Source organism: Nestor notabilis, unplaced genomic scaffold, assembly GCF_000696875.1.
Source record: "Nestor notabilis isolate BGI_N333 unplaced genomic scaffold, ASM69687v1 scaffold431, whole genome shotgun sequence".
NCBI classification, from domain to species: Eukaryota; Metazoa; Chordata; class Aves; order Psittaciformes; family Psittacidae; genus Nestor; species Nestor notabilis.
Window position 1 is genome coordinate 22,651 of NW_009914029.1, and position 26,275 is coordinate 48,925.

A 26,275-nucleotide genomic window follows, 5' to 3' on the forward strand; every position below is an offset into this window, starting at 1 on the left:
CTGTAAAGTTCTTAAAAACTCTACCTTTTAATCACTCGCTGCAGAGAATCGTAGGAAGTCGATTTGTGGAGCATACTTGAGTGCTCAATTAAAAAGTAGCAAAGAAAATCTGAAGACTGTTTTCTAGTGCCTGCAATTTCCTAAATCCTATGGCTAAGGAGGAAATCAATTAGTTTTGCATCAGGCTTCACTGTTGCAGACTTTATTTTGCGACTGCTGTTCTAAAGATAACATTTCAATAACTCTGGGTTTGGAACAGACAGAGTAGAATTTTACTGCAAGTTGCTGAGTTTGTAGATTTTCCCTTTTATGTATAAAATTAAATAGAGTGTAAGGGGATAATAATTTTCATTGGTTTTTCAGTAAACAGTACTTCTGCTATATGTTCATTCTGTAATAAACATAGGCTTTATTAAATCATATTAAACATCCATAAAAAGGCAGTACACACTTTATTTTTGCCTTGTTTATAGCCTAAAAGTAATTTTCTTAAGGACTATACAGTGACTGTAGTGCACTCTCTTATTTTTCTTACTTTACGTGCATCGTTAAAATCAGTCATCTCCAAATTGGTTCTTGATCCAAAAAATGCTGACTTAGGATAACAGTGCATTCAAACATTATTTGATAAGCTGTTCTGAGTACATTTTGTTATTATGAATTTTGTTTGAACACTAAAATGTTTTATTCTTAGGTGCTGAATAACACTCCAGAACTGGTAATAAGGTACCTTGCAGTCTTTGTATGCAAACTAGATTACCGAGAAGGCACAGTATCAGAGTATTCCAGTGCAGGAGAAAACCAGCTTCTTCTGGTTAAACTGTTGTATATCAAGTATGCCCACATTATTTTCTGCAGGAGGTATCTGCATGCTCCTCTTGTCCATTTGGCCATACATAATTCCCAAAGTCTGGGTGAAATTTTTTTTCCTGTTTAAGTACGGAATAGGATGAGAGGGTTGAGGAAAAAAGACAAAGCTGGATGGGTGGATCGGAGGCTACTTTTCTTGTTCTCATAAATGCCCTGTGCTCTTTAAACACGGCATTGAAGGGGATTCTGTTCTCTTTGTATCTTTCAGTGGCATAATGAGAGCCCACTTTTTTATCTCCTTAGATTAAGCATACGCTCACTCTTTTGACACTGTTAAAGTAGGACATTAATACCTGGCTCTTAGTACAGAGGAAGTTCTGTTGTGGTCAGGCCTTCCACCAGCAAGTTCCAGTGGCCTTTTCTGCGCCTTTTCCTTCAGAGTTCTTGGGTGCTCAGACCTGGACAGATTTTTTACCTCGAGGAATATAACTAACCTAACTAAAGACTAAACCTCAAAACATCTTTGCTAATAGCCCTGGACCGTGATAGCTGCAGCAAGACTTTTGTTTCAATCTACCAGCAGTTTTTAACAATTAGCATTATTGTCTTTTTGGCTTCACCGTGTGAAAATCAGGCTGAGTGTCCCTGATTATTTTTTTTTAATTTGTTTTATTTTTGCATATTGTTTTTATTTCCTTAAGCAACTTGTTTACTTTTCTACCTCCATCACAGTAAAAATTCCCTGTCATAGAATCAGAGAACCAAAGAATGGTTTAAGTTGGAAAGGACCTTAAGATCATCCCGTTTCAACCCCCTGCCAGGGGCAGAGATGCCTAACCCTGGACCATGTCACCCAAGGCTCTGTCCAACCTGCCCTTGAACACTGCCAGGGATGGAGCATTCACAACTTCTTTGGGCACGCTGTGCCAGCGCCTCGGCACCCTCACAGGGAAGAACTTCTTCCTTATATCCAGCCTGAACTTCCCCTGTCCCTGATGGATAATTCCATCTTGTATAGAATTCTTACATGTTGTAAATTTTGCTACGTATAATTAAAATTCGTTAATAACTTCCTGATAACATTATTAAAAAATAAGTTCAGGTATTAGTGTCCCGTAGGTAGACTTGGGTTGCCTCTACGTGGGGGCTGTGGTGTCCCCATAAAAAGAGGTCCAGATTTCTTTTGAGATAGTATCTGTTAGAGTTGACAGTATTCCTTACAGAGTATTGCATGCCCAAAATAACATTGTTTAATGACCAAAAGTTACTGCACTGTGGAGGTTTATTGTCCTTCCATTTTTAGTGGGTGTTTGGTATCCATTGATCACAGGGCTTTGGCCACTTCTCACAAAGAGCTTTAACTTATAATAAGAAGGCTGCTATGGATTTCAAGTACTTCTTTCCAAGAGAACTGCTATCATAAACAGCTGGGAAAAAAATCCCACTCAGTTTCCTTTTCAGCTCTACTGTCTTCTACTGTAAGTCAAAAAATGCAGTAGGAAGCTCCTAACAATTCTCCAGATAGTATCCAGCTATCATAATCTTTTTGTTCTTCTGCACATGCTAATATGAAATTCATCTATCTCTTTTCACGCTCTTAGAAGGTTTTAGCATAAATATTTGTAGCCACGACTACTTAGATTGCAGCGGCGCCCAAAATTACCTCAGTTCTTTTTAAACACAGGGGAAGACAACTCTTCTCTGAAAAAAGCAGCCTGGGAAACAGTACCCCACAGTTTACCACATTACTTAAGTTTTTTAATAGGTGGAATTAGGCTTGTCTTAAGTGCACTCTCTAAATTGTATGTGGTTTATAGGGCTGGTTTAGGAGGACCCAGAACAAGGAAGGGGGAGGAGAGACTAGGGGAGGAATTTCTGGAAGACTTTAAATCCCTCTCTCCCTCTTGCTGTCTTCTGACCCCCATATTTCAGATTTCTGTTGTCACTGCAAGGCAGTAACTACAGGCTTTACAACCAATTAATACTGCGTACTACATGTATTAATCTGAGAAGTGCTACTTTCTAAAACCACACTGCAAAGTCCATTTCCACATTTTTTATTTTTACCAGCTAAATCTTCACTGACTTTCTTATTTTGTGGCTGATACCAGGAAAATCAGTTGCAAATCAAGAAGTCTCATGTGAGTACATTTTACACACTGTTTTCTTCCCACAAATTATTGCAGTAGGTTCCTCCCCACCATGCGTGTATAAACATACACATGCTTGTGTAGGCCTTTTAAATGTTTTAAAAGGAAGATTCATTAGCCTGCTGTGAGGCAGACATTAAGATAATACAGTTCCATGACAGAGACACAGCTGAGATCAAGCCAGATTTCACTGCCCAGCCCCATCAATTAAGACTAGGGAGGGAAACACCTCTCAGCCCAAATTAAAACTCAGTACAGCCAGGGGTCAATGCCATTTGAGAGCTCCTGAAAACAGGAAGGCACCCAAGCAGGAGTATTGGTTGATGCACAGATCTTGTGCTGCTTTGTCAGCAGAGGCTGGGGTTTAAACCACCAAAGAGAGCAGAAAGCTTAGTGACATTTTAATGCCACCATTGAAACAAACGGCTTGTTGCTCCTGCCGCAGAGCTGAGAACAGCTATCTTCCTGCTTGCTGCAGGAAGGAGAACCCTTGATTTTGATTTCTTGGCTTCAGGCTGGTCTCTAAAATGGATTCTGGAGTTGGTGATGTTGCACTGCCACGCTGCGTGTGTTGTGATGTTACGTGTTTGTTCTGCGTATCAACCTAAATCATTGCTAAAGGTTTCTAGGTTTCCACTATTCCTGAAGATTATCTTACTCTTAGAACTATTTTTCCTAATAGTTAGCTACTTGCTTTCTTAATTTCATTCTCTTACAGCACCATTATAGAAAACAATCTGTTTCTTTTCCAATCAGTTAGTTTCCTGTCTTCTTGCCTTTGGTTAGTAGTTACTGTAGTCCCTTGTTCCTTTAAACTTAAGAAGTGCTTATCTGACACATCAGCAGCAATCCAAAGCAGAATTCTTTCAGTCATCATAAATGTAATAAACCAGGATCACTCCCATGCTGGGGGTTTGGAGTTACAAGTCATCACTTTTCATTTGAAACATCAAGAGACTTGTGTAAACATTTAGCCTCAGCTGTGTGGCTGTGGCATGCTTGGCGCCAGACTGTGAGCTCTTTCCTCGGAAGTTGGTACTGCGCTGTGTCACACTTGCTGCTCTGGGACTACGTACCGTGAAGGCATTCATGGGGAGTAAGGGTGTCCCAGTCTGGTCTCAGATGAATGTGAATTTTAGAAGTTATTTATGTATGTATCTAGACCTCAAGAAGTGACAGCTGAAAATAGACCAATGAGGATGAAAAGTGATACAGCCTAGTTCTTTCGCAATGTACCTGGTGTTATTTTCCCATATTTTTCACAGGTTGAGGCCAGGAGACAGCTGAATGGCAGCATTTGTGGTTTTTTCAGAGCAAGAGATTTTGGCCTTTGTTTATTTCTCTGTAGAAAGTGATACTTCCCACAAATGACTGCAGAGAGATGTACGTATCAAGGGTATTGGGTGTTTCAGATTGCTCTGATAACAACAAATAGCCTACAAATCACTAGACAGAAAATGAAACATGGCACATTGTCTCAAACATTCTCCTTTAATAACAGTTCTTGCAAAACGCCAACCTAAGTAACTGGTAGTCATGTTGCAGAAGGGTATTCAGTGGTCCTTGTTCAGATAGTTGAAAGTAAAAAGTAGTTAGTTAGACTTCAGAGTTTAGCGAGCTTAGGAATGAAGCATGTTTATGAACAGAAGATGTTGGCAGCTTTAGTTTTTGCTTGGAAATAGGGAAGGGATCAGAAAGTAAAATTCAAACATCTCCATTTTCTTTAAGGAGCGAGCAGTCAGAGTTGAGCAGTTTGCTAAACATACTCAGACTGTCACATTTCCTGTGCGTGTAACTCTAGCATCCAGATCTGCTGTACCCACTCATTTCAGACAGAGGTTAGAAACACTGGGTTTCTCGCCCACTTGTTTCATACCAAAATTGTGAACAGCTGAGTGTCAGCCGTTCCACTGAACTGCAGTGCTCCATGAGGGATAATGTACCTATCTCCATGCTGTTTCTGTTGCTAGCTCTGCCTAGTCTCTACCTGGCCAGCCGCATCAGAAATGCATGCTCCTGAGCAGCGTTGTCCATTCCAGCACATAGGCTCATACTCGCAGCCCATCTCCTACCAGTTTGTTTCTACAGGCAACATTCAACCTCTGGTATTTTTCACTTGAACTGGGATTAAGGTAACACAAAGTTACTTGAAAGCAATCTAAATTTAACTGTGACTGCCATTTCCTAGCTTAATCATATGACCAAGGATTATTTATACAGAAGCTAAAGATTGTATATGAGCTTGATTGTTGTATATAATTATTGGTTTGAAGATTGGGATGGTTTCATTTCTCTGGTGTAGAATCATACTTTCTTGCTTCCTTTATAATACATGTCAAGCAGTCCTTGAAGACATGAAGATTCTTATTTAAGTAATCAAATATGAAACATGTTCAACTTAAATTGAAAGTATTCAGCTTATGTCAGCTAAATAACAAGATAACATCTGAATACATGGAAAATATTAATAGCTAGTAATAGAGCAATAATTAATGAGTATTTAATGTGCAGAACAAAATACTGTTTAGTGATTAAGTACCACCTTGGATCTCAGGATCTCAAAAGCACCTTATTAGTACAAATGAATGAAAATGTCTATAATTTTACTTTCATTGAGATAGATAATTACTACCACAGCTTTCAAGAATGGGGCACTTGAAGTTAATAGGTTGTCTAATATCAGAGTAAGAAATAGACACAACTTTCTGATACTTAATTCTGGATACGAGGAAATGGGTGAGTTTTAAAGAAACACTAGATCAATACTGACATTCACCTTTGTGAGAAGATTTACAAAATGTGTTATTTTGAGATTTAGGCGTTACACACAGCATGTTCAGGTCTCTTATGTACCTGTGAAGAAGGACTGAGAGAATGGTGCTTGCACAGCTTGGAGAAGAAGTGGTTTTTGGGCGGGCATAACAGCAACCCCAGTACCTAGGGAGGTTGTTGGTAAGACAAGACCCAGGGTCATCGCAGTGGTCTGTGGTGGGAGAACAAGAGGCAATGGATTTCAGTTGAAACAAGGGAGATCAAGGCTGGGTATGAGGAGAAATTTGTCCGGTAGGAGGACAGTCAGGCTGTGGAGCAGGTTGCCCAGAGAGGCTGTGCATTTCCAGTCCGTGGAAGTTTTCAAGCCCTGTCCAGCCTGGTCTGACCACATAGCTGCACCCGTTTGAGCAGCAGGTTGGAGTAGAGAGACCTCTGGGGCTGTGCCCAACCTGATTATCCTGTGGCCCTACAGATCTAAATCTCAAATACAATAGTTGCTCCACTGACATCTGGCAACTATACTTGTCTGTAGTGTAAGTCCTAATACTGCAAAATCCTACTCCGGCAAGTGGATTTAGTGATACCAGTAGTCCCAGTGAGGCTGATAGTGTTTCTGGCAAGAACAAGGCTTTAAAAGATCACATCAGTAGTCTGGAAATCACTTTCCTTTTGGTTTTTGTTCAGTGACTGGACAAGTCTTCCCTGAAAAACCTCACATGTCAAGGAAATTATTTGAAAGGCTAAAGTATTATTCCTTTGGTATTTGTGGTTTTACATGCTAACTTCCCGTCTTTACAAACAGGTTATTCCCCCTAGTTACCATGTGAAAACCATGATAAACACAGGGAAAATTAATTTACTTTATAATTGAAAGTGCTGACAAATAAAATGTGCCACAATAGAGGAAAAGGCATTTACTTCTCAGTTTTAGTAACCATGGATAGCAGTGGGATGTAAATCAACCAAAGAAAGTGTTCTTTGTTGTAGTTGTTGCTATTATTGTTGTTCTTTTAAACCACATGATGTCCCTCTGACAGGACTCTTGAGTTTTTTGATGAAATTTCACCCTTTCCAGTTGCCACAGATTTGATGCCCTGTTTCCTCAGGGGTTCACTTCCACGTATCAGTATCCCCTCTGTTTTTACAGGTGGGCAAAAAAAAAAATACCATTTCTTGACAGGGTTTTTCTGACCTACTACTGTAGGTAAAAACCATCTGGTCAAAAGAAAGGTGGAAATTCAGCACTTAAAAGTTAATTTAATTTGTAGAAATGTAATTGAGCAACCAAGACAGATTTCTATCTGTTAGGCATTTCCAAGTGGGATTTCATTAAGAAGGCTTAGGCAGCTTTGCATTGCTACCAAGAAGTTTGAACTTTTCTCTTTTTGGCACTACTTGAGTAAAGGAAAATGAGTAATTCAGAGTTACTTCCTCTGTGCAAGAATTGCATCCCATTAACTCTCTTATCAGGCTGTTTCATGTGGAATATGAGTTATGTTTTATGGAGAAGCATTTCTAATTCTAGAGGAGGTCAGACTGTAATTGCAAGTTTAGTAGAGAGCTTTTCGGTTAAAAACTAATGGTTACTGGGTAATGTACTTCAGCACGATCAAGAGTAGCTAGGAGCTGAATCTTGGGGATGAGCATATGTCTCTCAGGAATTCTTGTGTGCCATTTCTTGGTCACTTCTCTTACAAACCAGAGGCTCGCAGATAATCCAAATAGAATAATGCACACTGATTTTTCTCGTTGAGAAATACTAAACCCCCCCACACAAGGAAGGCTAATGTACATCCAGAATACATCCTTAGAATTGAAACTTAGATCTTTGCAAAATGGTCATTTCAGCTTCTTCTCTTTGGGAGTGTTTCCTAAAGAATATCTTTAATAACATAAACCCCAAATTCGCTGTGTGATCTGATTTTGGTACATTCGGTTCCAGCTTCTTGGCTTCAACATGATCCAAATTCCAGTTATATATCTGATTCTCTCTCTGCTTCATTTTCATAATACACCTGGAGTTCTCTGTATTTATTTGAACAGTAAGCCAGTATTCCTCATGCCTAACGAATGTTGGCAGGCGGGAGATTATTAGTTTACTCCATGTTTTTTATCAGAGGGTTGTGTATTGCAGGTGCTTACCTACTCGATAGGAAAGTGTACCCTGAAGCTGTTTAACTCTCAGCATAAAGCAATGAGAACAAAGTGTTGACGGGTTTGGTATTTGTAATAATATATATTTTTTTACTTTACTGTCATTATCTTATACAAACTACCTTTTGTATTTCTGAAATGCATGATTTTTACATTCTTATTTTCAGCCTGTTCTTTCAGTTAGTGATATGTGGTTGGAATGCTTTCTAACATGCCTTTCTTTTATAAGCAAAGTTAGCCTGCCAGGATCTGCTCCATTTCAAATTTTATGAAGATTTTCAGCTGTGGTTGGAAGCTTATTTAATATTAGATAATTTATCACTGCAATTTCAACTTAAAAATCTAATATTTTGCAATAAATCTCTGGGTTTGAATACTGTAGTGAAATTAAGGCTGGGGATGAGGGAGGAAGAAAAGGGTTAAAAACCTTTTCAGATTAATTTTAGTTGTGGTTTAGTTTGCATTGTAGTGAGCATTGTGACCTTGATACAGTAATCTTATACTAAAGAAGTGTGTGGGTAAAATGCCTTAGCATATTTTAACTTTTTAATAATCTTCCTTTGTAATAGCTGTTAGAGAAGTATTTGCCATTTTGTAGATGTTTGTATGCTTTACAAAGGGTGTAAATGTCACTGTTCTATTTCAGCAATGCTATAGGTTGATATTTACTGGAGATTTCAAGTTAATGTTACCATGGAAGGCTCTTGATTCAGTGAAATAATGATAATATGAAAAAAACTTTATTCAAGGCTCCAAAGGTTACACAACAGTTCATTGGAAAGGCTTGGTGTAGAATCCATGTTGCCTGACCATTGTTTCAGTCTGTTACCATTTACCTCTACACCGTGCTTTCAGCAGTTGGGAGACTTCTGCTTGAAAATCAGATAAAAAATACGTGATTCAACATTTTAAACCTATTTTTCATGTATCAGATTATGTGTGTGCTTTCTAAGGTCCTTTTTATTTTATTTGTTTTGGTTTTAATTTTGCTTTATTCTTTGCTTTGTTTCATGTCTATTCAATTTTATTTATTCCATGTTTTCTTTTTGTTTTGTTTTTGTTTTTAGTTGTGTCTGGTAAGTTGAAATTTTATTGGCCATCTTCTAGTCATCGTGTCACTGTGACGGGAACTTCTCCTCCCCTTCCCATCCATCCCCTTCCATGTCCTTCAATCAGTCAGCTCCCATCTTTTACTTGTTATTGACAAGACACATCGCACAGAATAAATTCTGCATGAAGTATGGGTAACTTAATGGCAAAGAAAGGTAATGGGTTGCTAACTTTCTGTTTCTACATGATGTAATAAGTCAAATCCTTATGTCTTCTTTCTTCAGTGACTGCATTAGTTGAACTTCAGTAATGTTCTATAAATTTAATTCTCTTTTGATAAAGGTCTCAAAGATAGAAGTTGTTCTTTCCTTAAGTGGGTTATTATTTCAGCATCTTTCACAATATATTCGTCACACACCACACATATGAAAGCCAAAGTGTGAAAGCAAACAGAAGTTAAAACAAAAGACAGTGAGAATGTTTCCAGTACAGTGAACATCGAATGGAATTTAATAATAGGGTTTCACTTTACCCTGGTGTAATTCTTCTGACATTGAAGCTAATGGGATTTTTATTATTTACCTTAATGGCAATAGATTTAGAATAATCCACATGTACATAATACACATATATATTTAGAAAAATATACATGCAAAATGCATACTTAGAATAATATCTAGAGAAGCATACACCTATCTGCATTTTATAAATCCTACCATGGTTACCTGGAAGACTGAACGTACCCTCATGGTTTTTTGTGTTCAGTGGTCCCTGAGTGGTCATCTTCAGGTCCTAGAATGACAAGCATTAAGCTAATTCTCCAGTGGGCAGAACCATTTTAATCTTCTTACAACTGTATCTGTTCTTAAGTTCGGTGAAACCTGAAGCCTTATAAATCCTATGCACCAGCTCAGGATTTAGAAACCCTCAGTTCCACTGTGTCACAGACTAGAACCAGCCATGCCCTAAATTTAACTATATGCTAAATTTATTCTTGTCATTAGAATCCAACAGTGTAACAAAGGTGCTTCACCCTCATCTCCATTTTCCCCATCACACCTCACAACCCTGTGGCAAACCCCCAACAGTGTCACCTTCCACTCTAAATTAAGCATGCTGTCATGTCAGAGTCTTCCCACATCTTCTCCTGAGGTACTGATTGAATGTTTCAGAGCTAAATGTTTTGAAGTCAGATAATTACTGTTGATCGGTCTCACCTTCACTTTGCCTAGTTTCTTATCTAAGGCAGTTCTAGGAAAGGTAGCATTTGCATCCAAATGTAAATAATATGTTGTGCTTTAAAAGCTCCTTCCAAAGCAGGATGGTCGTAGGAAGAGTATACTCTAAAATTAACTCAATAGGGAACAGAGACACATGGCGTGAGGAGCAGATAACTGTAAGTGCCCAGACGAGCACTGAAAGCAATTCTTTTTAGAAAGGACTTTGAGTGTTATTGAATTCATTCTAGATTAAGCCACTATTACTTGATGTTTATAAAACATATTGAGTGATAGCTTTAAATTACACGATTCACACTCTTTTTAAAGGAAAAATTTGTAAATACAGAAATGTTTGAAAGAAGAAGAAAGTAAAAAAAAAGACACTAAAAACGTTATTAGAGTCAGAATAAAAATAGACCCTTTATTCTCACCCCAAAGAAGAGGGAGAGCATAATTAGTTTTGGACAGATGATCAGACGGCACTGGAAATGAACAAGTAAATGGAGTTCCATTTAATGCACATTTTTACAGAAGTGAGAGCTAACAGCTAGGTTTTTCTGTGCTAGCCCCATCGAGATATCTAATGCTGTCATCTGTGATGATTTCTTATCAATGTGACTGACATGATTTTTTGACATTCTGTTTAATACTGGATGAAGGGGTTGTTGACGCCTGTATAAATGAAACCGTTTGGACAATGCTGGCAGTATTTATAATGTTAGGCTGAGCAGATGTTTCAAATTTGCCTTCATTTGCATATATATTTTGTTTGAACATGCCCTTGCCTATGTAAATGATGGAGACATTTAGCTCTGCTGTTCTTTAAAATTCATTCCTCTTCAGTAATTGAATTGAAGAGTTTAAATGGTTAAAATCTGTTCAATAGCTTTTCTAGGGCTTTTGACTTTAAATTTTTCAAGACCCCGAGAACATCAAAAGTCTCTTATATTAGCACTTAAGGGTTTTTTTCTCTCCTTAGCTTTCCTAAATCATAGATGATGACACTTGTGCGTGTAAGCCTGAATTCATAGTTACTCAACAGTGTTTATTACAGCCCTTGACAAAGCGTGGCCTGGGGGCCAGTTGCCCCTCAAAGATTTCCCGTTGTAGTTGTATTCTTCCTTTAAAAACCAAATTGTAACAAACTTGCTCGTATTGGTGACTGTTGCTCTGTGAGTTGTCTCATTAAATCAGTGGGACTTACTTCTTTGTGTAAGTGGTCACTAATAAAAGCACATGATGCACAGTTTTAACTGGGAGGTCCAGCAACAGAAAAGATGATCTGAGTGATGCTGAAGCTGTGGCTGTTAGAGAATAATGTGTCTCCTTATGATGCATCTCCTTATTAAAGAAACTTAACTAATCTGTTTTACATGATGTAAAATCAATAGGCAAATTATGCTTTCAAATAGGTTGATAGTACTGTGATTTATTCATTTATTTATTTACTGGGTATTTTCCTTTCAGAGCCTCCACAGTTTGTTGTAAAGCCTCGAGATCAGGTAGCTGCACTGGGGAGAACAGTGACTTTCCAGTGTGAAGCAACTGGAAACCCTCAGCCAGCCATCTTTTGGCGGAGAGAGGGAAGTCAGGTAAAACAGCCTTTCTGTGTCCCTTCTTCCTGGCAGTTTCTTAAAGAGATGATATGAGAGAAAAATATTGTAATTATTGATTTAAAGATGTGGAAAATAGGTCTAGAGCTTGGAGATGTTGGCTATTTCTTCTCTGCTTCTTAGTCACATGCATGCTAGGTGATGAAACAACTAGAAACATGACATGTTTTACTACTATGGAAATCTTTTTCACCTAACAGGGAGAACTTTTGAGAGATGAGGAGATGACTAATACTGAAGTTGGTTTGAACTCCCAAACACTTCCAAATTTCCAGAAAGTTTGGCTCTGGGTTTATAGTGAAGCTATTAGTTTGCCATGTGTTTGCATTTGTCTGGAAAACTAAACCATTCGCTGTATTGATCTGCATCACTGCAGGACTCTAATTTGGGGCTAAGGAGATGTATTTTCCCACTCAGTTGGCTGACGGGTCATACCTGAATAGGTCACTTTTTTCTCCCAGCTTCGTTATTTGAATGGGAGGGAAAATTATTTTCAGCTTCTTTGTAAAGGATCTTGAAAGCCAGTGGGTGAAACACAATATAGCACAGCAAGAGAATCACCATTTTCTTAGAGTCATCTTTTGAAGGAGGGGTGTGACACAAAGTATTCCTTATTGGAAGGAAAGAAGGAATAGAGGATTCTGGTTTTCCTGTGAATGAAAGAATGAATGGTGCGATAGCATATGACAGGGTGCTTTGTGTTCCAAAACAATTGGCCGGAGAAATTGAGAACACTTAAAGATTGGCTTCTTTACTTCATTGCAACATTTCTGTCTAAATACCCAAGTACAACTAAACTGCTAACCAGATTTAGATGGTACTCTTGAATGGTGCAAGTATACCAGTGTATTATGTTTGTATTTTTCAGTGACGTGGATTTTATTTCTTTTTCCCTAAAGCATGGTCTAGTTCCTATTTTTTCTGGCTTATTTTTGACTGCTGAGTAGTGACCACTTGTGATGATTGAGGGAACTGGAGGACGAGGTCAATGAATACAGATTGCTAATACTGATGTGTAGAGGATGCTGTGTCCCATTCCTTTGCGTGATTTTTGGAAATCAAAAAGTAGTTAAGCAAGAAGGAGAGAGAAAAAAATAGCCTCTGTGACCTTAAAGTATTCCCATTCACAAATTGTTCAACCAGAGGTAGAAATTTGGAAGCAGTATTTAATGCAAAGGACTTGTATTATTTTGATTGCAGTTCTGATTTTTGACCACTGTTGGTAAATACTGGGCGCTTCATACCAAAACTGCCTAAGTAGAAACTGGCGTAGGATTTAATTCTGTCTTGTAAGACTAATCATAGAACACGAACACTATGATTAGAGATACCTAAACAGCATCTCTTTTTATAAAACTGCTTCATTCTTAGGAAGGTGAAAGTTAAAATACAAGTAAGTAAACCAGCATCTGTATTTAAGTGGAATAAGTAGAATGCCATAGAATAAGATGTAAAGAATGTTAAAGTAAATTATTTGGGTTCACCACAGGTGCTTGCACCATTATTGTATAGGTACATAATACATCTTTGCTGTTGCCTGTTGAACTGTGTATAAAGCCATAGAGGCTTTACAAGAATAGAGGCTCTATTGACCATAGAGGTGTTAGGGCAATCCTGAAAGACGTACACAATCATATGTGTGTATCTGCACCCATTTTGTCACAAACAGTTCTATTAAAGCTACTCACATGGTGGTATAGACATGTTTAAGATAGGAAGAGCAGAATATTTTATGTGTAACATGAAAAAATGCATTTGTTTAGATGTATTGTAGTTAAGATTATTGATGTTTGAGTTTCATTAACCCCTTTTGCCCCACTTTCTTTCCTCTGCATCTTGTAGAATCTGCTTTTCTCATACCAGCCCCCTCAGTCATCCAGCCGATTTTCAGTGTCCCAGACAGGAGACCTCACTATCACCAATGTCCAGAGATCCGATGTTGGGTACTACATCTGCCAGACTTTAAATGTTGCAGGAAGTATCATAACAAAAGCCTACTTGGAAGTTACTGATGGTAACGATACCTTTATTTTACCATTTATTGTATCCCACGCCAGTGGGATGATACAACACGACTTTGAAATCTGCTTTGCATAAATGTGGATTGCATGTGGCTTTAAACATGAAAGTCCTAGTTTGGGTAGCTCTGTCACGGGTTTAACATCTTGAATATTGTGTAACACTGTGTTTCCATTTTGCATCTAGTAAGTGTGTTCAGTTTATTTTTGTCAGATGTGTTAATTTGTCTGGCTTTTTTTAGCTTCTTCCACTAGATTTAATCTACTTCCAGATTGCTTGTGGCCTAGCTCTTTATCCTTATCATTGTGTGTCCATTTCCTTAGCATCTCCATTTACCTGTTTTTTCCCTATCTTTTAATACTGCAGTATAGCAAGTTAAAAAACCTGTTTGGAAGTCAGTGGAGTAACATACAAATGAATATTATTGTATATTCCTGTTTAGAAGCAGTTGGGGAAGAAAAAATTAAGATGAAAAAGCTACAGGGAGCATGACTGCAAGCAGTAATATGTGCTGACGTGAGGCCAATTTGCCAATTATCAGGAATACTTCATATTTTTAATGGCAAACATACACAAGAAAAATACGAATCTTAGCACTTGCAGCAACAGAGAGTAAGAGCAGTCTGTGGAGAGACTGATGAAGGGAGGGAAGCTGTTGTCTAAGAAGTGTCTGTAAACTAGGCCTTTATCCTATAGAAAACATAGAAATTATGCAGTACTAGAAACATGCAGTGAACCTGGAGAATACAATTGTTTATTTACACCCACTGGATTGCGATGGTTTGGAGGAACAGGACTGCCTGCTTTCTCACAAGTGGTAAGCCACTGTTCTTAATCCACTTCTATCCATCTTTCACTGGGGAAGAGGCCATGGTGAGCTGAGAAGTAAATTTTAAATAGGAAATGAAGCAAATTAAGAGAGTTTTTGTATAATGACCTGTGCTATCTGAACTCAGAAAAGTCAAATTCATTTCAATGTATTTCCTGTACTGTGACTACACGCTCTGGGTCGAGCCGATGTGTAGTTGCTTTGTGTAATGTCTTGGGAAAATACTGTTTTCTGTACTTTTGTAGAAGTGAAGGCACTTCTATATGTGTGCAGAATGATACTCTCATATCCCTAAAAGTAATAGAAGTTGCCATCAATTTCAGTGGCACTTACATTAACCAAGGATTTCAGTGGCATTAGATTTCTCCTGTAGAGCACAGATTGGTCGGCCTCTTCCCACTGGCAACTGCAAAGATCTTCACAAACTTGTCAAAGTCAAATACAAACTATTAAGTGAGCTTATTTTGATGTCTCTGCAGAGAAAGCTACTACGGGCCTCGCAGTACACTGCGATGCATTGCAACAGGTTGGGACAAGAAGAAAAGGATAAATTATGCAGTTGGAAACACAGTGTCATTTGAACATGCAAATGAAATTACAGGAGTTGGAGTTTAGCCAAGAAAAGCAGTACTAACACCTTGTCTGTTGTTACGAAAAGTAATTTAGAAATATATGATGTTCATGAACTTCAGATTCATATTTCAGCTACCAAACCAGTTTTTAACTTACATGGCTATTTTCAGATCGTCAGTCCACGTCATGTTGGACAGTACAGGTAGAGGAGGTCATTGAAACACAGTAAGATAGCTTTTGCCTGGTTTTTTTTGATAGTCCTTTGGATAATGGAGAAGAAAACCTTCTTTTTTCTATGAATGCTGAGACTGCTTCATACCTTATTATTAAATAACCCATCAATAACATCTAAATTTCACTGTGTGAAAGATGCATTAAAATTTATGCCAACACACCGTGGGATTCTCTTTGTGACTTTGAAGTCATACTAACAGATTAAGTCATCAAAAAGCTAAAAGTCAGAAACTATTGAAAAATAGTTGAACATTTTTAATATGGTCCTATTCATTAGTTTTGTGTTTACCCTGCTGCTAAGCATCTCCCGATTAGGAGACAGCACAAAAATGAGTTGATGTTACACAATAAATCTTTTTAGGAAGTGCATATTCATCACATTATTCCCTTCTTGCCTACCTCCTTTTTCTATGTCTTTGAATGTCGACAGCATAAATTCCATTATAGAGACCTGCTACAATGGTAGAAGATGAACAAGGTGTAATCTGTGGCTTGAAAAAGAAATTGGGAAGTCCTTTCTCATTCCATCACCACTTTATAAAGACGCTGGAATTAGAGAATGCCCAGCAGATAGCACTGTGTAATATGTAATGCTTCTTTACTTTTTGAAAATAGTGCTGTGTATCATTTTAAAATGCTATTGTTGTGCATCATTATAATGCACCCTGGCCTGAATAATGCATGCCTGGAACTTTAATTGCTTGTTTAATTATCTTTAGTTTGTTTCAAAGCCTCAAGCAACTGCTGGTGCTTAGATGATTAGAAAATTGCTTCCAGTTGCAGAAATCTCTTTCCTGTTGTTCTGGCAGTGATTGCAGACCGGCCTCCCCCCGTCATTCGGCAGGGTCCTGTGAATCAGACTGTAGCTGTAGATGGTACTTTAGTACTGAACTGCGTGGCCACAGGCACTTTAATGCCCACTATCCTCTGGAAAAAGGATGGGATCCTCATTTCTACCCAGGATTCTCGCATCAAGCAGTTGGAGACAGGAGCGTTACAGATCCGATATGCCAAGGTAGCTTGAACTGGCAAACGAGTTTTCTTCTTATTAGTTTCACCTTGTTTTTTCACCCCCAGGCACTTTTGATGTAGTAAATCCTACATTTAGAATTAATGAAATGTTAAATAAATGCATTAAAACGTTTGATACTTAAATGCTTTCAGGTAGTTCATACTTGATGCTTTACACCTTGGCTTATTCTGCCTAGGGCACATTATTTCAGATTGCATAAGGAAAAATGCTTTTAAGAGGTATTAATTAAGGGAATTATTTCATACTTAAAACATGAAGGGGAAAGCAAGCCTTGTATTTCAGTAAGAGGAATCCATAAATTATTTGGGCTTTAGCACTAAGAGATTAAAATGGTCTATTATTTCAAATGTTTATATATAAAACTTCTGTTCAGCATACTGAAATAATAGAGCCATGTACAGAGCTTTCTCAAAACAATTTTTAAAGTTTAAAAATAGTCACTTGACAGTATAAATATAGGTCAAAATGGTTAACCACTTGTCAAATATCTAGCTTCCTTAGGGAATTTTACAACAGGTACCTGGTCAGTATTGCTGGTTATGCCTCACATGCTGTAAAATGTTTGATAGTGTTGTTTTAGCATACTGTCTATTCTCTGCTATCTTTTCTGTGGTTTGAAGTGTAGTGATTTCTAGAAATTAGGATGGATACATCACTCTACTCTGTTCCCCAGAGTTGCCGTGTTATGAATTACAAGTTACACTGGCTTGGAGCTTGAACCTCTGATTATTGAGTGCTTCCGTTCAGCTCATCTGCTAAGGCTGGGACCTTAGGAGGATAGCATTTCTTTTGAGGGGAGAGGAAAGAAACTCCTTCAAAATGTGATTAAGTCACATATGGACAAATAATCCAACATTCAGAACTCAATGAGAATAGCATATGGAGATTCCTTTTTGGGTCTGCTGTAGAATGTAATTTATACTAACACAGGGAACCACATATGTACAAGGCCCTGTGCAATATCTAAGCTCTGTTATAAGGATGACATGCTCTCCAGTGCTGCAGTCCAGACAAATCCCTGGGCGTTATCTAGGCAGAAGGTTGACAGTTGCATGAGGTCTTGTCATCTGATTTCCTTCTCAATTTATTTGTTAGGACCTCTGCAGAGTAAGGAATAAGTGCTACAAGAATTGGCCTTCCATTTGTTCAATACAAAATAGTTAACATTAAATTAGAATCTGCAGCTTTACGAATTCTTTCACGATGCTCAGAAATGAGTATCCATTTTCACTCTGCAGCACACGAAATCAGAACTTCCAGTGGAGGAAGTTTCTGGTTTGAATTTTTTGCAGCCTAATAGGTTTATCCACATTTGGGGGGGGGGCGGAACATGGAGAGCTGTAATTACTTTTCTAGCCCACTGAGTGCCTGATTGTTTCAAATATTTGTTCTTCTCTTCTCCCACTCAGCTGGGTGACACTGGTCGGTACACCTGCATTGCTTCAACCCCAAGTGGCGAAGCTACGTGGAGTGCCTACGTAGAGGTCCAAGGTAAATCAATTGGGGTTTCCTCTGCATGGAGAAAATACATAAAGGAAAGTCATAAATTGAAATGCAGAAGGTATCTGACTCGTGTCATAAATTGCCTGTGCAGATGTGAACAGCAGTTAGCTTAGCAGCTGCTTCCTGTCTACACTCAGCATTTCTCTCTCCTTTGTTAGAGTTTGGAGTCCCAGTGCAGCCACCGAGACCCACTGACCCAAACTTGATTCCTAGCGCTCCATCAAAACCCGAGGTTACAGATGTCAGCAGAAATACAGTAACGTTGTCATGGCAACCCAATTTGAATTCAGGTGCAACACCAACATCTTACATAATTGAGGCCTTCAGGTATGAGTCTCGTGATCTTGCTGTACTTAAACTCATATATAAGATGTTGTTAAAGAAGCACTTGCTAACCTGCTGTTGTGTGTGTTTTATCCTTAGCCATGCATCTGGTAGCAGCTGGCAAACTGTAGCTGAAAATGTGAAAACAGAGAGTTTTGCAGTTAAAGGGCTAAAACCTAATGCAATTTATCTATTCCTTGTGAGGGCAGCTAATGCATATGGACTAAGTGACCCAAGCCAGATATCTGATCCAGTGAAAACTCAAGGTAAGCTTTTGATACCGAACATTTTAGGTGTCCACGGTTGCTGTCACAAGTTTACCAAGAAATAGCAGATGCAGGAATTCTGGTAGCTTTCACCTGCCTATAATATATACTAGATGATAAAAAACAGTGTTTAAACTTGTATCTCCCTATAACGTAGACTCTGAAAGCTGCTTAGACAGCAGATTGCATTGCCTAAGGGAACCCGTGTGTCTCTTATCAACAAATAGTTAATATCTTGCAGAATCGCTCTTGTTAGCAGCAAAAGTAATGTCTGATTTTTTAAGTTATCACACAAATCATCAAATTCTGTGGAAATATTTATATGTCCAGTGAAACAAATGAGGCTTAAGACTGACAGAGAGAAAAACACCATGAGATCTAAGTTGATTTCTGCTGCATTAGGGAAGAGAGAAGCTTAAAATTTGAAGGGGTTGGGTGTTGTGAGCCAGTAAAGAAGAGATTTTGGCAATGTATTAGACGTGTTTCAGTAGTACAACTGTTGAAAATAAAACAGTGGGGAGGAGAGACGATGCTTACAGATAGCCAAGTGGAAGAAAAGGCTGGGTAGTAGTGGATGAATTAGTCATCCACTGACTCCACCTCCAGCTATGGACTGCATCCAGCTATGTAAAATCTTAAAATAACTTTGGGTTCACTGTAGCAGATAAATGGCACTTATGATGTTGTACAGGGAATAATGCATTGCAGCTTCACAGCCCGCATTTTTCCAGGAGAAATACTTAGATTGTTAAGAAGGGAATAATTGGACACACTTCTTTTCAAACTAAAAGTGCCATAGATCATCTTTCTTTTTTTTCTGCTTTTCCTACTTACTGCAGAAACTGACCCATTGGCCTATTGAGAGTGCCTGTGCTGTATGTTTGTTTCTTTGTTTGTGTAAGTAAGTACATGTTTGTTTTTGAAAGGAAGTTTCTTAAAGGAAACAAAGCATTTTCCTTTGGTGACTTTCATTTTTCCTGAAGTTGGTCTGAAAGCAAGTCTCTCTCCTCTCCCCTGGGCAGTGAAGAGTTTCACACTGCTGTCCTTTGGTATGCATTTCTCCTGATGGGTGACAATTTCAATGGATATATATAAACAGCAGAGTCATGAAGGAAGAAGTTCTTTACTGTGAGGGTGCTGAGGCACTGGAATGGGTTGCCCAATGAAGTGGTAAATGCTCCATCCCTGGCAGTGTTCAAGGCCAGGTTGGACAGAGCCTTGGGCGACATGGTCTAGTGTGAGGTGTCCCTGCCCATGGCAGGGGGTTGGAACTGGATGAGCTTAAGGTGCTTTCCAACCCAAACTATTCTATGATTCTGTGACCACATGGAAAGCAGGCATTGCAGAGGTTCCTAAGTCTGTTACCAAGGAGAAATGTGCTAACCTTTTAAGGGTATGTAGTGACAGGACAAAGGGGGAATGACTTTAAGCTGACAGAAGGGAGATTTAGATTAGGTAGTACAAGGAAATTCTTTACTATGAGGGTGCTGAGACGCTGGCACAGGTGCCCAGAGAAGCTGTGGCTGCCCCATCCCTGGCAGTGTTCAACCTGCTCTAGTGGAAGGTGTCCCTGCCCGTGGCAGGGGGTTGGAACCAGATGATCTTTAAGGTCTCTTCCAACACAAACCATTCCTTGATTCTATGATTCCATGATTTCTCTATTGCTGGGGATAGAGCAACACGTGTGATTATGTGGGTAGGCTGCAGTGTTCTGCACAGGTCCATTTTCATGCAGTGTAGTTTCATTCCTGAGAACCACACAAAGCCTGAGTGAAAATAACAACCAATAGATAAAACTTACATCAAGTAAGAAATAGAATTAAGTGTTAAGTTCTTTAGAGCAGTTCCACTTTTCTTCCAATACCATTTCAGTTTGGTGGAAGTTCTGGTCTAGCTAAGTAAGTTCAAAACTTTCCCAGTTTATTTTTGTCTAGATAGTGGTATAGTCTTTTCCTAAATGTATGTCTGGACCGGGAACCTAACCTACCTTCATCTTTACACTTCACATATTACTGACATTAAAACCAACATGCTTAGGTGTTCTCACTGACAGTCACTGTCTTGGAAGCCTGACTCCAAAACAAGAGAGCACACATACTGCTGTATAGCACAGATGTGCTTGTACATGGCTGAGCCTATTAATAGTTTGATTCATGTTGTTGGTGACTCATCTTGTATGACTAGCAAAGACAGAACTCATTATGCCACTGACTTTCCTGTTACATTCGAAGCAGGGTGATATTTAGGCAACTCTCCAAACAGAAGTTTGTGTCTTTCATGCTTTCGAACTTCGAAGGGAGGGAAATACTCTGGACTGTTTGGCAGAACATGCTACATGTGAATACAGCAGTGACTCAGTGAAGAGTGTTTTGGTTTTGTCACTTTGTTGTTATCAGTGTTCCTTGCTAGGAATCCAGATTCGTCACCCACTGACTGCACGCTAACCTCACTTGCTTCTTTAACTTTTAAGAAATCCCATCTTCTTGTAAATATGTTGACGAAACTGTACGATAGAAGTTCAAAGTGACAGAGGCTTTGTATTCCCAAATGGGAACTGTATTCCTTGAATAAACTTTTACTCGTGCCTTGTCCAAATGCAGTCTTACAATGGTTTTGTCATTATTTAGAGAAGACCAATAGCCCATAAACTGAGAATGTGACTATGCAAAAAACAGCTTTGCAACTGTTGTAGTTGCATTTAATAAGTGTCTTCTATATCAGCATCAACTGCGCTATCCAAATCTCAGCTTTCAAGACAGTCTACACACCTCCAGTGATGTATTACAGTAGTTGTAGTTGTACATAAATATCTACGTAAAATCTGTGTACTGTCTCGTTAGCACTTCTTGTAAGCAGAGAGGCATGGAAATTTGCAAGGTCTTCAGAGAACAGAACCTGTGAAGATTTCTTAATCTTGCTTTCCCACTAGAGGAGGTCAGGCAGGGAAGTAGGAGGCTGGAGTAAAGCTTATGTCTCTATCTGGAATGGAATGAAGGGAGAGAAGAAGGAAGGTAGGAAAGAAGGCAGGAAGGAAGGGAACAAGACGTCACTATAAGTACTTTTCATGAATTTCTAAGGCTGTGATTTTTTTGACATAGTCAGCATGTTATTTGTTTAAAATGAAGTGATCAAAGAGAGAGATACAAAATCAATACAGAAACCATGTTACTGTGCTGTCCATAGTACATTTATATTTTAGACAACCCGTTACTGATTGCCTGTCAATTTTGTGCATGTTTGGCAGTCATTCCATTTCAGTTACATATGTTTTTCAAGGGCTCTGCATGCAAAAAATAAGTTTTTCCATTGTACCATTGTGTATTTTGAGAGGAATTTGTCCCTTTATGCACATGAACAGTTCTTTTGGCTGTAAGATAGACCAAACGTCAAAAGAGCCAGAGAGCACTCAGCTGTGCTCTGCCTGCTGTTTACAGAAGACACTTGCCATGAGAGAAGCTGCAGCCACATGACTCACTTGTCTTTTATTCAGCTCTTACATTTATTTTGTAATTAAAAGCAGTGAGTTTCCCCGTGAAGTCATCTGAAGGTACAGCTTTTACTTTTGCCATTCTTTATAGGTTTCCAGGTCTCCTGGAATTTGCAATGGGTTTTCTCCTCCCAACAGGAAAGAATGAAGAGATGCTGTTGCAGTTATTTACCAAAGACATCTCTGAGTGTGGTTTTTCTTTCTATGCAGCATTTCCCTCCTGTCTCTCTGTGGAACACGGTGCAGTGCATTGATTGGTGCTACCCAAGCATTGGTGATTTGTTTGGGAAAATACTCCATGTAGTTTTTTCTTCCATAATTGGAAAGTACTTAGGGCAATCCTTATTGGTGATATCACATACTTTATGATATATTCATTTGTATGTATGTATGCTTATTTTAACAATCATATATACTTGTGAGAATGGAATCTTACATTATTACAGATGTTCCACCAACAAGTCAAGGTGTGGATCACAAGCAGGTCCAGAGAGAACTAGGTGATGTGGTACTACATCTGCACAACCCTACTATCCTTTCTTCCTCCTCAATCGAAGTTCACTGGACGGTAAGTACAAACCTGTATCATGGAGGTGGTCATATATACACTGCTGGATCTACTGTACAACTGCAGTGGAGCCACACTTTAAGAAGCTGTGTAGTTTGTATGCTTGCAAATGTTTCTGTCTGGAATGAGTGCCGCTTGGGCTTTGCTTTCCTGCTTTGCTAAACATTGCTCCATTTCCACCATTTCCTGTCTCCATAGAGAGTGCTGTTCACAATATGGTGAGAGTTTCAGAGTCATCCTCTGGAATCTAAAGGACTGATCAAAGCCATCAAAGTCGTAGCATTTGAAGCTTTTGCACTGCTTTCAGTAGGAAGTGTATCACTCCCCTAATGAGATAGCATGGGCATTTCCATGCCTGTCAGTCACCAGTAGGGAAATACTGCATAATTCTCTTTGAAAGTCTCACCTCCATCCTACATCCATACTGAGAAACACTCCCAAAGCCATACAACCTCATCTGAACCTGTCCTTTCCCGCAGTGCTGTAAGTACACACGGTGCAGGGAGAAGAGACTAAAAGGGCAAATGGTTTTCAGATGCTGTGTTGACATTGCTCTGGTGGGAGGAAGCAGGAAGTTGGCCACGTGGATGATATAGCGGAGGAAATGAGGGAGTGAGGAAACCATCCTGCAGGAGTCCTGGAGTAAGGGGAATGGGAACAGACATGAAAAAGATGCAATTAGGCTTACAAGCTAAGGCCTCAGGAGGGAAAGTATTAGAAATGGCTTACTGGGGGAGACATTTGGCAATTAAGAGGTAGAAATTAAGAGAAAGAACAACACAGGAAACTCGGAAGTACCAAGCGATGAAATAATAAAATGTAATTCAAAGAAGAGCAGTTTTCAGATAGGATGCAGAATGATGAAAAAATGGGGGGTAATTATAGCAGGTGTGGAAATAAATCCAAAGGGAGTGAGCTTGGAGGTCTTTTTAGGATTTCCATCTGAACATGTCAATACATTGGCAGGAACAGTTTAGAAGAGCACAGGGTGTAGCCCCTGCTAGGCGATGGCAGAATGTTTTAAGCAGGTATAAAAGGCACTTCAACTCTGTAGAAGAGCCCTACCCCTACAGAGTGCTGGTTCATGACCAGGGATCCTGGCTGCTGAAAAAGTGCAAACAATATCTGCTGCATTACATGGTTATTACGCCGTCACCTGCAGCAGGCAATCTCCTGGTTTATCTAATACCATTAAAACATCTTTAAGGTTCCTTGCACGATTTCGTTTGACCTTTCCTTTCAGATCAACCCTTTCCAGACAGGCAGTTTTTGTCAGTCTCTTGGGTGGCCTGTGGCTTCTCTGCAGTTTCAAAAATAAGCATTACCTCAGTTTCAGCTAACACACGCATTCTTGATGTGATTATTAGAAATGGAATGCGTTGCTTTTGGAGCAAAAGCACAGGCAAGAAAACAGTTCTGTTATGTCACTGTGTGAGATTTCTGAAAATAGGGAAAATCTGCTTTTAAAGATTTTCGTTGTTGTTACTGGACTTTCTTGTTCGTCAGAAATTGAAAATGGTAGTTAAGATACTGAACGTTCCATGAGAGGTTGTTCCTGTAAGATAACTTTCTGTTTCAGCTGTAGCCAAACACGGTGAGTCCCACCCTCGTTCACATTAAGATCTCTTTCTCCAGACATGTGATGTAAATTCCCTCGTATAAGCAGCACTCGGGACCGCTGGGTATCATTTTGATCTGTTTTCCAAGTCTCATCTGTGTTGCCATGCTGAGTTCTATGAGCCTCTTCAGAGCCCTCTCCAAACAGCCCCTTCCCTCCAGCAGAGGAGCCTCCCGCCGAGCGGGTGGACACGGAGGCAGTGCTTGGACAAATCAGCCCTCTGACAGATCCCAGCCCAGTCACAGCGATGGAGATAGTGCCAGCTGGCTGCCCTTCCCCTTTGCTTTCTCCAGAAGGAAGCGGGCAGGAAGCGGTGCTCATTTCATGGATTCTGTGAGGCTTCCACACCTCCGGAGAGTTGGCGGTCCCTCCCTTTGATCTCCGTATTCAATACCCTGAGTCGTGGAGCCGTAGATCCCCTGCCCTCACCCTCCCACCTTCCCCAATGTGCCCCCTGTCCTGCTGGGCAGAGTTCTGGGCTGTGCTGAGCTCCATCATTCAACGCATGCAAAGGCTGTTCATTTCACAGAGCTGGGGCATATTATACAACTCCATTATCCCCCTTTAATGCCTTCATAAATCCACGGGAACCAGCGCAGTTCTACCAGCATCAAACAGATTAATGCACTTGTGAATCAGGCCTGTAATTTGCTGTAATGCAAGGAGCCTTTATCTGCTTTGGCAGTGCTGTTTACTTCAGATAAAAAGGATAGTCCGAGGGCCGTGCATAGTGTCGCAGACATCATTCTGGTTCGGTGTTGTTACAGGTTATGTTGTGTGTTCTCCTGTCTCACCAGGTTGACCAGCAATCCCAGTATATCCAAGGCTATAAAATTCTGTACCGGCCTACATCAGCATCCTATGGAGAGTCCGAGTGGTTAATCTTCGAAGTGAGGACTCCAACCAAAAACAGCGTCATCATTCCCGAGCTGAAGAAAGGTGTAAACTACGAAATCAAGGCCCGCCCTTTTTTTAATGAGTTTCAGGGAGCAGATAGTGAAGTGAAATTTGCAAAGACCCTGGAAGAAGGCAAGTAGGAGCCAGACTGTCTTCATCTTTCCTGTTTGAAGTAGAAGTCTGGCTTGCGTTCCTCTGATACGTTCGTTCTTTGATTTTGTTTGAAGTGCGTGCTGTTTGAGAACAGCAATCCGCGGCAGAGGAGGCTGTGTCGGGCTGATCATGATGTGAATTGTTTGGTGACACAGAAGTAAATATTCAGAACCACGCACAAGAGACAGAGAGAGAGGGATGTGCAAAAATCCTCTCCAACACACAATGGGAAATGTGCTTTTTATCTTCACTGCAGTGTGCACTCCTCCCTGCTGAGTTCAGGGTCTGGTCACAAGTGACTTCTGTCAGATTCAAGCACTTGCTAATCACTATCTTCAGTAGATAGCAGACACCACAGAAATCATCAAAGCGCTATAGCTGAGGGAATGGAAACCACATTTTTAGAAGGCTTTTATATCTGGATCAATCAGTAAGACAAAATGAAAAGATGAATGAGAGCAACATATAGAGTGGACTAAATTATGTGTTTTCATCTGATATATGTGCTAAAAAGAGAAGGCTCATGCAGCTCTTCCTTTTGTTGCTGCTTAGGCATAATGAGTATACAGTACAGCATTGCCTCTTGGCATGTGCAGCCTTTCCCCTGCACTCTTCCCTCCCCAGCATAAATGCTATGTAGCTCTGGTTTATTGCTGGGGGTGGTTCGAGAGGTGTGCTTAACTGCAGTCATCCTAAGCGTCAGCTAAGCGTCCAGATTTTAAATGACTATTTAAAATGCAAAACATCAATTATTATTATAGATGTGTTAACACATTCCATCCTGATTTTAATACGTTTTGTAGTATTCACACAGTAGAGGAACTGAATGCTAGCATTCTATTGGTGTCAATTTATAGCATTCAGTTTTCCAAACTGTTGATCCTGGGTGAGATGATTTGACCAGTGAGGAATTCAGTGCTTGGGACTGTGACATCCAGGCAACGGGTATCCGAGTTTGCAGAGTCTGGTGATGAGCATGAATTGTCCTGGCCTGTACAGTGA

At 39.6% G+C, this 26,275-nt stretch overlaps 1 protein-coding gene across 1 annotated transcript in view; it reads left to right on the top strand.

The window, feature by feature from the left end:
* The window catches only part of ROBO1 (roundabout, axon guidance receptor, homolog 1 (Drosophila)), a gene marked incomplete at its 5' end in the record, with an annotated part of 84,261 nt that overhangs the window by 10,975 nt on the left and 47,011 nt on the right, over positions 1-26,275 (top strand). Inside the window, 9 exons of the mRNA XM_010023456.1 lie at positions 8,954-8,962; positions 11,624-11,748; positions 13,612-13,783; positions 16,234-16,439; positions 17,867-17,948; positions 18,119-18,287; positions 18,384-18,550; positions 22,484-22,605; positions 25,021-25,252. Of these exons, the coding sequence (XP_010021758.1) occupies positions 8,954-8,962; positions 11,624-11,748; positions 13,612-13,783; positions 16,234-16,439; positions 17,867-17,948; positions 18,119-18,287; positions 18,384-18,550; positions 22,484-22,605; positions 25,021-25,252 (1,284 nt within the window). The remainder of the gene's footprint in view (positions 1-8,953; positions 8,963-11,623; positions 11,749-13,611; positions 13,784-16,233; positions 16,440-17,866; positions 17,949-18,118; positions 18,288-18,383; positions 18,551-22,483; positions 22,606-25,020; positions 25,253-26,275) is intronic.